This window comes from Pantherophis guttatus, chromosome 1 (genome assembly GCF_059756535.1).
Source record: "Pantherophis guttatus breed Tessera chromosome 1, ASM5975653v1, whole genome shotgun sequence".
Classification (NCBI taxonomy): domain Eukaryota; kingdom Metazoa; phylum Chordata; class Lepidosauria; order Squamata; family Colubridae; genus Pantherophis; species Pantherophis guttatus.
The window spans coordinates 98,706,390-98,723,258 of record NC_142063.1 but is presented as its reverse complement, the minus strand read 5'-3'; the positions used below and the strand labels follow the sequence as shown (position 1 = coordinate 98,723,258).

At 38.4% G+C, this 16,869-nt stretch overlaps 1 protein-coding gene across 5 annotated transcripts in view; it reads right to left on the bottom strand.

Moving 5' to 3' along the window:
- NRIP3 (nuclear receptor interacting protein 3) overlaps positions 1-8,434 on the bottom strand; it is a 41,416-nt gene extending 32,982 nt beyond the window's left edge. For 2 of the 5 annotated variants that reach the window (XM_034417046.3, XM_034417047.3), the window contains exon 1: positions 7,934-8,303. In XM_034417046.3, coding sequence (XP_034272937.1) covers positions 7,934-8,101 — 168 coding nt within the window. In that variant the 5' untranslated portion in view covers positions 8,102-8,303. Of the gene's footprint in view, positions 1-7,933 lie in introns of all 5 variants that reach the window. The other 3 variants (XM_034417045.3, XM_087879012.1, XM_034417044.3) reach the window with 3 other exon arrangements.
- Positions 8,435-16,869: the final 8,435 nt, after the last annotated feature.

Here is a 16,869-nt window from a genome sequence, read left to right as displayed (position 1 = left end):
CTATAGAAAGATAAGGAACATTCTTCAAGTTTCTGAAAGGATATAATACCTCTCAAAGCTTACTTTGTCTCATCCTATAGAGCAGTGGTTCTCAACCTTCCTAATGCTGTGACCCTTTAATACAGTTCCTCATGTTGTGGTGACCCCCAACCATAAAATTATTCCTAAAACCATTGAAAATATGTGTTTTCCGATGGTCTTAGGCGACCCCTGTGAAAGGGTCATTCGACCCCCAAAGGGGTCCCGACCCACAGGTTGAGAACCACTGCTATAGAGCAAGACATAGAACAATGGATTTGCTAAATTACGGGAAGGAAATTTCAGAGTGAAATCCAAACAGAGGTGGGGAATTCCTCATCATTTGATATATTAAAGCAGGATTGGCAGCTCTCTAAAGCAAGCTTTGCCCCAGCACTTATTTTTACAAGGTTTACAAGGATACCAGATACCTGCAGTAATGGGCCTATTTAGTTATTTGCAGCATTTACAGAAAAAAGAGAACTTGCCTTTTTTGGTTAAAAGATGAGCAAAGAGCTTTCTTAATTTATAAGTATTCATCTTCTAGCCATTAAGGAGTACTCTTACATGCTTCTTGGGTTGCATAAAAAAAAATCCCGTGTGTCTGTTTATCCATCCATCCAATCCATTTTATTTTATTTTTATTCCTATTATAGTTACTAGACGCTAAATTCCTATCCAGTTATGCATTTCAGCCACTACTGTAATATCCAGCCCTCCTGCACTAATATTCATTCCTTTGAAAACAGGACTTCTTCCAGAATCCCCCGTTAGCATGACCAAGCAGTTCATCATGTTGGAGAAGGGTAATTGAAACTATTTCTATTGGGTTTAATATTTGTCCCGTTATTGTTCATAAAGCTGTGGAACTATTAATAAAATAACAGGGCAGATTTAGCTTCCATTTTCCAAACCTAAACATGATTCAATATAATAATCAGCAGAGCAAATGCACGTGTACCCTTTTCTACTTTATGAGATTAAAGCAAAACAGTGTATCTTTCTGTGTCCTGAAAATTTTGTAATTCACATCCATTTAAGTAAATGTTTGGGAAAACAGATGATGTTTCAGTAGTCTTTTGTGTACTGAATTAGTATTAGAATTTTTATGGTCCTATTGCAATTATAATTAACATTACAGTATTCACTAAAGTAGACACACTCATTAAGACTCTTTAGGTATTCCCTATCTTGCTAATTATGCCTCTACAAGAAGTAGAATGGTGGTTCATACATTATGTCATTATATAGAAACATTCCTAAATAGCCCCCTCTTGGCCATCTAAGGGTTTAAAGTGTCCTTCGAATGTCCACATAATAGAAGGCACAATGAACTACATCTGTCCATAAATTTCAGACAAGGACCCACTAAAAGGAAGGAAAAAATGATATATGCATTAATATAAACTGCTTCCAGATAAGCAACTCCAAGCACTATCCAATCACTGACAATTAACCTTCCATCACTACTTAATATTTTAATTACTACCATGTTTCCTCAAAAATAAGACATCCCCTGATAATAAGCCCAATTTGGCTTTTAAGCACATGTGCTAAAATAAGCCCACGGCCAAAAATAAGCCCTCCCAAAAAATATTTAAACACATGTGCAGCCGGTCCCCACCATTTCCTCTGGTTAGGGTTAGGGAGACAGAACTGGAAATCAGATAAGATGGCAAGAGGAGCCCTGTCTTGCTCCACGTGTCCCAAAGTAATAAGATCTCCCCGAAAATAAGGCCAAGCACTTATTTCAGGGTTCAAAAAGATATAAGACAGGGTCTCATTTTCGGGGAAACACGGTACCAACACATTTCCCAATGTATTGAATTAAATTTAGTACAATAAAACTTGTTATAAGTAAGCAGTATGATTTTACATATGTTAGTGTTGTCTTCCTCTAATACTATTATCAATTTTCTATTCATATTAAATATAGAAATATATTTATTTTTCTATCTGCATTAACTTCCTTGCCAATTAAACATAGAAATTTCACAGAATATTTCCAGTATCTATATATTTTTTTTCTAAAGAATTACACTTCTTTGATAACTATGTTTTTTCCCCTTAAAATTAACCTTGGGAGAAAATGGACATTTTAATTAAGGCAAGATTAATGCCTTCTTGAATTTATGCTGGAAATCAACAAATTAAATATCTAGCAAATAACGCTAATCACTATGAAAAAAAAAATAAGAGGGCAATCTTTGCTTTAATAATAGTTCACAGTTTTATAATTACATTATAGGATAAAGAAAAGGTCATTTGTACCAAAAAAAATCATCTCTGTTGAATATGTGAAAGGAGTGGGCTCACAGTTGTTTCTACCCTGTTTTCCCCAAAATAAGACATCCCCTGATAATAAGCCCAATTGGGCTTTTGACCGCATGGCAATAAGGACCCTGAAAGCGCTTATTTCAGGGTTCAAAAAAATATAAGACAGGGTCTTATTTTCAGGGAAACACAGTAGATGGTTCCCCAATACAACCTTAATTTCTATGCTATCATTGTTCATATTGTCATCTCTAAAATCTCAAGTATTGTATTCTTCGTTGAAACTCCTTATAGACTGTATTCACTCAGCATGCTTAACCAGATCTGCATAAAGTACTATGTTCGCATAGTGTTGGAAACTGATGTACTTTTGTGGCTCAGCAAGTTGTAAGTATTGGAAGTGTGGCTTCTGTGGCATTGACTGCTTAGCACCTCATGATCCATTGACCATATGGGGCAGCCAGTATAATAGTTGAGGCTTTACTCTGAACAGTCTGCTTTTTATCTATGACAGGGGTCCCCAACCCCCAGGCCATGGTCCACAGAGGGTGAGCCTGTGCATGTGTGCTCCATTTGCATGAGCAGTGGGCATGTGTGTCCGCTGCTCACACAAATAGAGCTGTGTGCATGCTTCCCCGCACTATCCCCTCTGCCCCCACCTACCGATCTGCAAAACAAAAAAGGTTGAGGAACTCTGATTTATGAGACTCAATGTCTGTAGAGATTCTTAGTCATCCCGATCATGGTTGTCCCAAAGGTGCTTTTTTAAGAGGCAATTGGACCTTCTGGTTTTTCTTTGAAGACGTTTCACTTCTCATCCAAGAAGCTTCTTCAGTGCTGAAGTCCATTTGCCTTTTGAAAAAGCACCTTTGGGATGATCTGAGTCTCATAATTTCAGCTTGCTCCCTTCTGCCTTTCTTTCAAATGCACATGCATGGGATCCTTGTTCTCTCCCAGGTAGAATACAAGCTTGGTGCTAAGCTTGCCTATCTCTGTAATGTACTGCCCCTTCCACATGATATGAAATGTTCTCAAAGCCTTTTCAGAAAACATCTTCTGAGGCCTTAATTAATAAGTTGGACTAGAAGACCTTCAAGGTCCCTTCCAACCTTGTTATTCTGTTTTTCTGGTAATACACTATACCTTGAATTATTGCATTTGTAGTCTTGTGCAGAACTCTGAGAACAGCCACTGCAAAAATGAATAATTTTAAGAGATACTGTAAATTTGGGGGGATGGGGGGATGGGATGTAAGAGGAGGGATATCCAAGACTGAAGAACGTACCAGGAACTAGGTAAACTCTTTCACCAATCCTTCTGGGTAAGAAAGTTGATAACAGGCAACATGGTACATTCTCTATCAATGTGGAATGAAAAAGCAGCTTCCTCAGCCAAATGATCAAAATTTTCTTTCCCTTTTTCCTTAGTTCCTTAGTTTTTGAAAATCCTTGCTCTTACTTTCAAACAATATGGATTTGCCCATTCTTATTTCAGCACCCCATTGAATATATCACTGCCTCTAGGTTTTGCCACTTTAAATATATTACTATTGGCCTCTCAGTTCCCCTTCACATAGCAAGTTGCAAGGTATTTATTTTAAATGTCTTTTAACACAGCCATTTTACAAATCTGAAGGTAAAGACGAACCAGGGATACATCAAGCCAATTCCAATAACAACTAGTCATGCAACATTTGAAAGGGTAGCGTAATTAATTCATACTGTGCAGTTGTCCAAGTCTAGAGTAAATAGCTTTGCACAGGGCTTCCAGCCTGTCTTTAGTTTAACCTCCATGCACTGATTCAGAATATAGGAAAAAGAGTATCTGTGACTCTCCCTAATCCATTCTCAGATATTAATACCATCTTTTTTGCAAAGTGTTAATGTTAAAGAATCAATTATTAAATTTCAATTGTTTTATTATTGTTTTTTACTGAATTGCTGGCTTGGGGATTGTTGTAAATTTGAATGTACAGTAATGCAAAAATTACTTTAAGTCTTTCTTTGAAGGCCATTTCTGTAGTCGAAGTCCATCCCTGCTGAAAGACTGATTATAGATGGCTGCTATAGCTTCATCATACTTAGTACAAGTAATCAAATTTGACAAGATCAAACCAACATTGTTGTTCTCCATGTTCCACATCCTCTATAATTGCACTTTTGACATTTCAATTCCAAGTTCCTTGCAGATGTAAATATCAATAGCTACTAACGTAAAGTTATATACAAGCATCTTAACTTTAAATTATATGAATGCATCCATGGTAATATAAAAACAGTTTATCCATCGTGCATTAGAAAAAAAGAAATTTCTCATAAATTAGTCCAGAACTTCTGGAAGTTTTACAAAACCTACAGGAAATAAGAAATAAATAAATGGAGACGAAAATTGATTCAGGAGAGGTAGTGGATGGTAGTTTCCAAACAAGTAGGTTTTTTTTCTTTGGTAAAAACAAAAGGATTATGCCAGTCACATTCTCTCATGTTTTATCTTTTTAGAGAAAATTCATTCTGAAATCTGTACTCACAGATTAATCACTAGAAAATCCAGTATTTATGCATATCACTTGGGCTTTATAAATATTAAGAAAAAAATATGATTTTATTCCTCTATTAACATTAGGTATAGCCTACTAGTATTTATGCAATATCCTCTGCTTTCTTTTAAACCAGAAAAAAATAACATTTTTTTACTATTTTATTTATTTTAATATAGGAGAGTATTTCCTTTTCACTGAGAGTTCATATTCCAAATAAGACTGGAGGTAAAAAGACTATACAAGCTTTCTAGCTAAAACACATTGACAGTTGCTTTATAGTAACCTGTGATGTTGTACCAACATTCCATCCTCAAATGGTGTAATGCATCCTTTAGGTGACAATCAGGAATTCCATTCTTTCTATTTATCTGATAGCAGCAGTTTAGCAATGAGACACTCATGTCCTTGTCTATTTCTTTTTTTTTTTCACAAGGAGCTTCATTTTAATGCTACTTATGGCAGGTTCCATCAAACTTTTTATCATAGCACAGAGCTCATACTGAAGTATATTAAGTCATTTGTTTCTTTCTAAAGCTGAGTCCTATATATGAGTATAAATGCCCCAACCAAACTGGCCACGACGAACTGGTGCTTCAATTTGCTGAGCTTTCATGGCATTCAGTCTATCTTCTTGACTTGGGAAGGTGTCAAGATGGCGAGCAATTTTCTGAAATTTTGGCATGTGCCATTGTGAATCTATCTTCACAGGGATTTGATATTTATTCAACATTGTCATACGGGTCTCATGTGTTTTCTCTCGTTTTTTCAAATGTTTCTTCTGCTTAAGACGCATGTTAGCTTTCCGATGCTCCTGCAGCCACTGGTCACCAAACTTATGTTGAAGGATCTCTGTTATGGGCGTTGGAGGAGGATATGGTTTCCCATAGGTCATGGCGTCGGGAAGACGAGGTACATTTTTGGGGAAGGTTTTGGCAACAGTTGTTTTGCAGTGAAGCTCATGGTGCTGGCAATATAGATGGTGTTCTTTTGCAGTGAAAAGACCAGCCTTAATTCCATTACTATTCATGTGAATAAAATCTTTGGGCATTTCTTTCTTTTTGATAGCACGAGTTGGCATAACGTGCCAGTGCCCTATGGCTTCGGGGACTCCTCCGTCAGTCCCACGTACAGTTAGGCCATACACAAAATTGGCTCCTGGAATCTTTGCGCATCTTCTACGGGTCCTTCCTAGTTCTGACTTTAAGATAAGGGGATTCTGGAACATGCTGTTTCTGACAAGCCCAATTCTTTCATTTTCTGACCCTGGTTGAATATCAGCTTTGGTCAGAGGCAGAAGCGGTGGTGGGCAAATGTCACTAACACTGGCCCTCTTCTTTAATTTCTCAAGGTACTTTTTCACGAAGGTACTCATTGATGTTCACCACAGTCAAATTGACACTTGTGCTTTCAGATCTGTCCTTACAAATATTTGATCCAGGTGGTCTATAGCTGTGTATAGCATGAAGTGTGACATCATAAACCATGCAAAAGGTATTGTTGTGATTTACCATGTCATCAAGCCCGATTCATAATTTGTAAGTTAGCCAGTAAAAAATAAGATATCTTTGTGTCTATGCCTTAGAGACTGGAAGAGAGCCCATACTCAAGCTAAAGAGCCACAAGAAGCCATTTTATTTCATGTTCATTAAGAAAAAAAAATAGATTTATTAATTGTTTCTGGAGAAAGGGAACCTTTGTTTAGATCTTTTTTTAACCTTCTAACTTTTGCACAGGTAGACTCCATAGTCACTGTCATGGGCTGCAATGCCCACTGGCTTCAAATGTATATATTGTCTGTATGTATCTCAAATATTTGAAAGCTGACTTTCAAATATAGAAGGGACTTATAACTATAGTCCTATTATGTTGTCTACATTATCACCACCACCCCCATTTTAAAAAAAAAGATGATTAGGTCAGACTTTTGCATCATCTAAACCAGCATTAGTCATCTAATAATCTTCAAGAACTCAGCTGAGGCCACCATATTAAAGCAATTGAGACCAAATTAAATCAGACATTAACAAAATAGAAAGATAAGTGTGAGGTAAAAATATTTATAAATGTTCTTGCTAGATGGTTTAAGCAATAGTTTGTGAAATCCCATTACACATTTAATTATAAAGTAATTAATTTTGGAAACATAAATATGACATATCATCCCCCCCCCCAAAAATTCAGCTTTTTAAATCATTATATGTTGCCGACTACATTTTGTTCTTCAATTAATAGCATGTTTAATGCATGTTTCAACAGTAAAGATGTGGAAAGCGAGACAGATAGGAAAAAAAATCCTAAATCCTCTGCTTTAGGGGAAAATTTGTTTTTTTTTTTAAATAAAGAGTTTCTTCTCTGTATAAAATTTCTAAGGGCTTATTTACAAGAGACATAGAAAGCCAGTGACAGAATCAGGATTACTTCTTTATCCTAAAAGCATCTACACCTTTTTTAACTGGATCAATGCCATAGCAATATAAAAGGGAGGAGTTTAAAACTGTTTTTCCAGCACTGCTTTCCCGATCCAAAATTGTTTCATCCTTATAAACTGCCATTTTGGCCCCCAGCCCCCCAAAAAATCTTTTAAGCTTCGAGGTAAGCAGGGCTCCAAAGCTGCAATTGCTGTGAACTCATTTAAGAAGAAGCGCCTCCTGCAGAAATCAATCGAGCTTATTTCAAGAAAGGCTGTTTAAGACCCTGGTGTACTATGAGGAGAGAGGGAAGCACAAGCCTAGTAAATTATTGCGAGAATTAAATTTCCCCTCTCTTCCTCCTTTCTTTGATTGATCAACCGTTTAAAGTCAACATGATTTTACATTATGCTTGTACACGCTTCATTAAAAAAATATCTTAAACCTCCACCACGAAGGAAGCTGCTGAAACCATCAGCCCTTTTTCCCCGCTCGCCCTTCCCCATTTCTTCCACCACCACCACCACCCCACCACCAAATTGCAGCGCAAATATTCGGGGATTGCCAAATATTGCAAATATTCGGGGGTTGCCAAAGGCCATCCAGTTCACCCTGCTCGAACCCACCCACCCCCCGGTGTTTTACCAACCCTCGTCTGCATCCCCCTTTCCCCCACAAAAACCCAAATTCTTACAGTATCTTTTGAAGTTCCCAGTTTTTTCAGCCCGTCCAAGGGCAGCAGATCGGCGGAGTCCTTGTGGTTGAACTGAACGGCCTGCTTCATCCTCCTCTGCTGTCGGAGGGCTGCGGCTTCCCTCACGTCCATGTCCTTCCTATCGGTCAGCAGCCCGGAGTAAAACATCTTTTGCCGTCGTCTCTCTTCGCGCCGGCCGGGCCTCAGCTTCCCTTCGACCAGTTACAGCGGCTGCAAACCACCGCCGCCGTTCCTTCTCCCGAGGGGGACGCCTGGGCGGGCTTTGAGCGGGAGCACTTTATAGCAGGACCTCGCCGCCCGCGTGACGAGCGCCAGCAGCAGGTGCCCCCGCCGGTGCGGCGGCTGCAGCAGGAGGGGCTGGGCGGGCCTCGTGCAGTATGCCGGTCGGCCGCCCCCGCGCGCCGCCGGCTGAAGACGCGGGGCTGCCCGCTGAGCAGAAACAGCGGGCATCCCTGGGAAAGCGAGCCGACCGCCGGCTCCTTTGGCGAAAGCCACCGCCAACGGCCGTGCGCGCCTCCTCCGGCAGTTGCTGTTCCAGGGAGGAAAGGAAGCTGCGTTTTCTTTCTAAATAAATGGATGTGACTCCTTTTTTTCTTTTCCTTTTAAAGGGTAAACATGCATGGTGGGTATCATACTATATGCTGCATATGAAGAGAAAGCCGGCAGCTGTAGATGTATAAGGAGTAAGATTAGATCGGGTTTTCCTTTTCCAAAGTGAGAGTGGGATGCTGCCCATCATCTCCTGGACCACAATCCCTACTCATGGTCATTTGTGCCCTAGTCATCTCCTGTGGTGACTATTGCAATGCGCTCTACGTGGGGTTGCCCCTGAAAAACATCTGGAACCTCCAGTTCAGGGGTGGGTTCTACTTACCTTTACTACTGGTTTGCAATGGGTCTGTGCGCGCTCTTTTGCACCGCGCAGAAGCGTTCTGATGACATCGGAGTCGGTGGGCGGAACCTCTTGCCTGTTTTACTACCGGTTCTATAGAACCGGCACAACCCACCACTGCTCCAGTTGGTGTAAAATGCAGTGGGCCACATGGTTTTTGTGCAGACCTTGGTGTGCACATGTATCACCTCTCCTGCTGGAACTGCTTTGGTTGCTTCCAAGTGAAACTGAAGGTGCTGGTGGTCACCTTTAAAGCCCTTTGTGTCTTGGGACCAGGTTATCTCTTGCTGGTCATATCTACCCAACCCACTAGAACGGGGAGGCAAGGAATGTTGCGAGTCCTGTCCCTGGCTTAAGGAGATACATCTGGCAGGACTCAGAAGAAGGGCCGTCTCCGTGGTAGCTCCCTCTCTCTGGAACCTCATCCCTTCGGAGATTAGACTGGCCCCTACTCTGACACTCATTTGGAAAGCCCTGAAGATGTGGTTTGCTAGTGGGCCTGGGGAACCCAGAGTGGGATGGAGCCCATTAAATGGCTGATATGAATGTGTGCTGTACCAGGTTTGGGGGGGGGGTTATTTTATTTTTTTAATTTTATTTCTTTTATATTACGTTTTTATGTCCTTGTAAGATGCCTTGAGTCATCATGTGCGAGTAGGCGGCAGTATAAATTTTCTAAATAAATAAATAAAATAAATCTTGCTGCAAACACATAAACATGGGTGTTATTTAAGGCCCCATTAAGTAGCTGCATCATTTGGACATTCATTTGTAGATTAGGGCTATATTACATCCTCCACATCTGCTAAGCCTTCTAATCAGGGATCTTTGCATGGGATCCTTTGGGAATGAAATGTCTGATTTCTACATATCTTGTTGGCAATTAGAGGGGGAAGGAGGAAGCTTTCATCTCATTCTGAGATACTGATGATTAATACGTTAGCCATTTTTTTCCCCAGAAAGTCATCCTTCGCCAGAATGGGTGGCTATTAGATTTGGTTTTTTGGTCTGATTTCCAACCTTCATTACAATAAGGATAGACAAATTAACTCCTCGCCCTTTATCAGGTTATAATCAGATATCCCTTCATCCCATATCCCATCATTAATCTAGAAACATATCCATAGAACATCAACTTTTCAATCCTGGTGTCAGCAAAAAGTCCCTAAAGGGTTGCCAGAATTTTGCAAATAAATGTCTTATTTTAATTATGATCAGATAAACCAATACTATATTCCTTCCTTTTACTTCTAACAGTCTTAATAGTTTTATTCAAATTTTGTGATAGGATTTGATTTTTCTTTAATTCTTCTTGGTCCGGTGACACATTTTAACAGTGAACCTTAAAGAAAAGCCTTAAAGACTGCAAATAATCGCCAAATAAAACCAGCATCCTATATTAATTCTATGCTTCTGCACATGCACAAGCATTTAAACAAGACTTTTTTGTACAACCAACAAGAAAAATATTCAAGGTCATTTTTTTTTGGGTTTTTCATTTGTATTTCTCCTTTAATTTTTAAAACTTCAGACCATTTTTTTGGTATATCCAATTTTTGTTTACTTCTGCTTTTATAGTTTTTTAAATTTTAATAACTATAATAATGTAAGATAATGATGTTTTCAAAAATATTGTTTTATTGAATTGTTATATGCTGCCCCAGAGTCCTTTTTTTATGAGATGGGCAACCTTATAAATTTGATCAATAAATAAATGTGTCCTTTTCCAAGTAACTATCTTGATCCATTATGCATAGTTCCAATTTTGGCACTTTCTGTCTTGTCAGACAAAATTTGATTCATATCTTCCATTCACTCATTGGCATCTTTTGGACATAATCTATCCATAGAATCAGACATCATTACTGACACTATTTTAACTACCTATTTCTGGCTTCATTTTTCAAAGATATTTCATATTTCCAATGTTATGATGTTTTGTCTCATTTTGTAAGTCCCAGTTAACCAACACAAAAAACTGGATTATATTTTTTTTCTTCTACTTAGAATTTTTAGTCTTCTCTAGTGTCTAGTTTCTAAGGTCATAAAGTTGCTTATGTTTGTTATGAACCAAGATAGCTTCTTGTTCCCACAAAAAGCTATTTATATTTTATAGTTAATGTAAAAATCTTATACTAAAAGTCAATAATCTAAAATTATCTTGACCTTTAATCCATTTTTAAGTTTCTTATATCAAAATCTTATTAGACTTTTGCTTTTGATTTCAAATGCTTCAGTTTCTTAAGTTTACAATTATTTTTTCTTTTGTTGAAGCTAAACTCATCCAAAGACTTTTTAAACTTGTCATTCCAAAGGTCTCTAATAGCTTTAAAATGGTTAATGGGCGACTTCTGAAAGTGATTAAAAAAGTGAGGACTGTGTCCTTTAAAATGCTCTACCAAAATTGTGAAGAAGATGGCTAATCCTGTCATCTCTTAGCATTCAATCCTATGGAAGACAGCTATCTTGCATCTCCTCCTGAGGAACAGCCATCCAAAGTACATGTGGGCAATCTCCTGTCTTCTTGTCCAGAGAGGTTTGAAGAAGCCGATTTTCTCACCAGTTCTCTAATCTTTGCCACAGTCATCAGTTCCTCTTTCATGGAGATGTCTTCATTTCACCATGCCTCCCCTAGAAACTCTCAGCCTTCCTAGATGAGTTGTGTGACAATCTCTTGTTACTCCTGAGAAGCAGTAATATGCTCATTTTAGTTTATAGAAATTGTAGTCCATCGCAAAGAGTTTAAGCTATGGAAGATTTATCTGTGCAGTGACTGGTATAATTAGCAGTATACAAAAAAGTAGATAACCAAATAATGGTGCAAAATGTCTATAAATGACAATATTTTCATTCTGTTTCTTTAGCAAACAGACAGGAAGAAAAGCAGCATGCAGCTAGACAACCCAGGAAAAGGGTAATTCTGAGGAGGGGAAGGGAAGTATGTTTTCTTGATTAAGATGGTATTATTTTTAACCCTGCATTGTCCTTCTGTCCAAAAGGGAAAATGATCATGGTCTGCACTACAATTATTTGCAACTTTTCAAATCCATCATGGATTTTTAACCATATGTTGCCCACACTCTTAGCATGACTGCAAGCTATCTCCTCTCTGTTTAAGTAACAGATGTATTTATTAAATGTACATGTTGCCCATTTCGCCATCAAGTGACTCTATGCAGCTTACTTAGATAAAAATAACAATATATATCCATGGGCCGGATGCGTTAAGCGCAGGCCATGCCCACCCCAGGTACGTGAATAGGAAAAACATCACAAATCACATGGCAATGTGATACAGCAAGTTTGACACCCGTGATATAAAGCAATGAAAGAATAAATATTAATATTAAAATGAATAGATAGCTAAGGAGCCATGTGGCCCAGTGGTTAGAATGTAGTACTGCAAGCTACTTCTGCCAGCTGCCTGCAATTTGGCAGTTCGAATCTCACCTGGCTCAAGGTTGACTCAGCCTTCCATCCTTCCAAGGTCAGTAAAATGAGAAGCCAGATTGTTGGGGGCAATATGCTGACTCTGTAAACCACTTAAGAGAGGGCTGTAAAGTGGTATATAAGTCTAAGTGCTATTGCTAAGGAAGGAACCAACTTCCAATGGGATGGTGGTCTTAATCTCTAACAACCTCCTGTAGAACACAACCCCAATGGGACTCCAGGCCAAACAGCAAAATCTGGTTTTAATGCTTTTCCAGAAGGCCAAGAGGGTTGGGTCGGTTTTCACCTTGAGGTGCACAATGTTCCAGAGGGTGGGAGCCATGGCAGAAAAGGCTTTTCTCCTGACAGCTGGGATTTGGTTGCATTTCATGCTGCTAACATTCTGCTATATAGGTTTGCTGTTTCCTCTTTTAATTTAGGCTATATATGGTGCATGTAGACTAGGGGTGTAATCCAGCAGGTTCTGACAAGTTCTGGAGAACCGGTAGCAGAAATTTTGAGCGGTTCAGAGAACTGGCAAATACCACCTCAGGCTGACTCCAGAATGGGGTGGAAATGGAGATTTTGCAATATCCTTCCCCCAGGAGTGGGGAGGGAATGGGGATTTTATAGTATCCTTCCCCTGGAGTGGGGTGGGAATGGAGATTTTGCAGTATCTTTCCCATCACACCCACCAAGCCACACCACACCCACAGAACCGGTAATAAAAAAATTTGGATTTTACCACTGCTGAAGACACCACATGTATCAGATCCTACAGGCATAGTGATGCTATGGATGATATTATGCAATAAAGCACTATTGGTTTGTGTGTTCATTTATATCTGAGGATTCCTCAGTCTCGCTTTTACATTGAATTACAGTTAATGTACAGTTTTGGAAACATGTTAACTGAACATTTAAAGAGTGAAGTGTGTAATAGGATAGAACTGCCTCATTAGAATTAAAGATTTTTTTTCAAAAGGATATGAAAAATGCCTTTGAAAATGTTTCTTCTAAAAGATAACATTACTATCCAGAGAGAAAAAATAAAATATGTGCAACAGATTTTGAATCCTAATAGAAAGTGACTTAAAATCATACACATTTTTAAGGCTCTACAACTATGATTTTATTGTTGTTGTTAGTTGCGAAGTTGTGTCCGACCAATCGCAACCCCATGGACAACGTTCCTCCAGGCTTTCCTGTCCTCCACCATCCTCTGGAGTCCATTTAAGCTCATGCCTACTGCTTCAGTGACTCCATCCAGCCACCTTGTTCTCTGTCGTCCCCTTCTTCTTTTGCCCTCAATCTTTCCCAGCATTAGGCTCTTCTCCAGTGAGTCTTTCCTTCTCATGATTTTATAGTTATACATAAAAACAGGTAGAGTTTCAATCACTCTTTTATGGCTGCCATTGTTACTTTATTAAAAGTAGTCTGATCCTGGACAACAAACCTGAATGTATAGCTTAGTAATTTGAACCCAGAAGTTATTTTTCCTGTTTTGTTTTTTCTCCTTGTAGAACAGTCGGCAGTTAGGTGATGAATTATTTATAAGCAAATTCTGGAGAAAGAAGCAACCTGTTTTGCCCCTTGGGAGATGTTTGGCACTTACTCCATTTTTGAAATAAAGATGCTTTAGTTTGTTTCTTTCATCTCTAGACTAAAGAGGGAACAAATCTCCCCTTTTCAGTGGTTATGCTGTTTTGTCTAAAGAAAGTGACGTGATAGAAAACTTGTACTTGGTATTAGAAACTCTGATTCAAGCAGATATGATGACTATATCAAAGAAGCATCGAGAGATCTTGATCATATTTATAATATAAGATCATATAATGCAAATAAAACTACAAAATAAAGACATTAAAAAATTAAAATGTGCAGAAAAAGAAAAATAGAAAAAAACCCTTCATCCCCAGCAAGTATAATCAACATTACTATCTCTTAAAATAAATCCAAGCATATCTTCATTCCATCTCTCTATAAATTTTTATAAACCATGTCTAAAATCACTATTAAATAGCAGAAGTCCAGTAAAGGTGCACACACAACACAGTTGTGCAAAGGCCCATCCTGGCCACAGCCATCACCTGTGTTTTGAGCAGGAACTGTGCATCCTGAAAAACTCCCAGATTTTACCTTTTTAGTGAAAATTTGACAATAAGAATAATTAACACTGCAAGGAAGTAAAACAAAGGAATAAAGAGAATGGTGGTATCTGTTTCTATGAGGGAGGGGGTGGTCCCCTCAGCCGTAAAGGAGGCTGTAGGGCACTCTCCCTTTAAGAATCTATCACTGGGCCCAATGATCCTGTACAACGTCTGTCCAATCTCCAACCTTTTCTTTCTGTGGAGAGTGGCTGGGTTTAAATTCCCAACAACTTTAGATGAAATGGATTATATGGACCCCATTACAATCTGGGTTCAGGCCGGGTTCAGAATGGAGACAGATTCGTATAACTTTCATCTTAATGGCATTCAGCTAACCATTCAAAATGAGGTTGTCCTAGCCCTTGGATTGGGTGGTTGCAGAGTCCCATGGTTTGGGAGGTTTACTGGTTATGTGTAGACTTCTGGTCAGTTGTGAGTTTTTTCTATATTGTTTTTCTCTTTTAGTCATAAGCCACTCAGTTATTAAGGAGTCAAGCAGCCTTGAAATTGAAAAGTAATCTCACTTCACTGTCTGGTGCATTTTCCAACAGTTTTTGCCTTGTTCTGCTGATTTTTAGGTGATGCCCACCTAAAGTTGGCATCATTTTTAAGTTTCCTCCATTTTTATTCCAAGCATATAAACTGGTATGTCATTTCAAAGGAAAATACCATTTCTGGGCTCAAGATTTGGTTCTGATACTTTCAATGACATGAAGAGCAGCTTCTTTCCTACAAGCCGTCTGACGAGTGGGAGTGGGAGAGAGACAGGCTCCTTGCATTTTATATCTTCATTAATTTCAACACTGATTACAAGTTTGCACAAACAGGAAGCAAATGATCCAGCCTCAATTATTTGTCAACATGCTAGTTTCACGTAACAGTGCAACACGTACTTGTAACTTCTAGCTAGTGAAAAAAGAATTCCAGGTGTGCCCATTAGAAACACTTTTAAAAATCGTAGGAGAAAGCATAAAAGGATAAATCTAGTCTCATTTTTGCAGAAGCATTTTATCTCCATCTGGTTCCTCAGCAATTGAATCACAAATGGCTTTTTAAACTCTCTCAAATTTAGGAAACAGTTACTTAACCTTGAGGAGCTTGAGAAGTGGAAATGCAGCCTATGTTTTTATTTCTTTTTCCCCACTCTTTTCTTTCTGTAGAGCATCTGCTGCTATTGCAGGCTTTGGAAAAGGGTGGTGGGGGAAGTAGGTATCTTTGCTATTCTTTTTGCAACATCATTTTGATGGTAAAAATTAGGTGATTCCCCTTTAGTTTTTCACATGCTGAAGTAATAATTGGTCAATATCATTCTAACTTTTTCGGATGTTCTTTAGCAGTGAAATAAATATGAATTGGTTCCACATTAGAATAAATAACATGTTGTAACCTACGTATTGGGGTTTGCTTTTTTGTGCCACTCTTTTGGCAATGAACTTTCTGTTCCTCTTTCTTTCTGAAAAGGGCAACAGTTAACCAAATTTTAGGAAGAAATTCTATCCGATCACTCTTATTTGTTTAGTCAGAAAATAAAACTTCAGGAAGCAATTTAGTGCTTCCCATGTCTATCATACTTGGTCTCCTTGGAAAAAGGAAGAGTTAAAGTCTTTATGAAGAGAACTATTTTAAATTCCTTCTAAGTAATTTCTATCACTAGGGCCTTTGTCTTGAAATGTAGTGTTGCCAAGAATGAGAGCAATTTATGAAGGCCTACTATTAACTAAGTCATTAATATTATATCAGTGTGGAAATCTGGAGCATTTTAGGTATTTCTCTTGACCACTTGATCCTCACTGAAATGAAAGAAAGTTCTATGGAAGTGTTTGTTCGAGTGCATTTAAGATTTTCCAAGTAACCTGGAGAAAAGTACTTTTGATGTCTTTAATGGGAGTTTATCTATAAGCATTACCTTTGATGTCTTACAGTTTCAACCACTCTTAAAGATGCACTTATAGGCCTAGCTTCTAAGTCTGGTAAATCAAATGTGTACCCCTTCTACCTAGAAGGAAGCAAAACATCGAGCAGATACCCTTCTCACATTAATGAAATCATAGGCAAGAGTGGGCCTGTCCATTATTTATAAATATGATGAGAAAAGCTGCGTAACTGAATAATTTTGATTTGAGAGTTATCTTATTCCACTAGAACTGCCTAGGCATTGGAAGATATCCCAAACAGTGTGATAAAATAAGTATGGAGTACACATTCCCTTCAGTGCTTAGTACTGTATAAATTACCTCTTAAATAAAGTGATCCATGCAGACACAAAAAAAGGACATTTGTATATATGAAAAGCAGGTTGGCTAATAAAAGAATATTATTATCAGTATTTCCAGGCTGTAAACCTGATTAAATCTGAAAATAAATTAATTTGAGTGATAAAACAAATTGCTACTCCTGTGATCTTATTTGAATGATGGAATCAAAGGATTAATACATTAGCTATC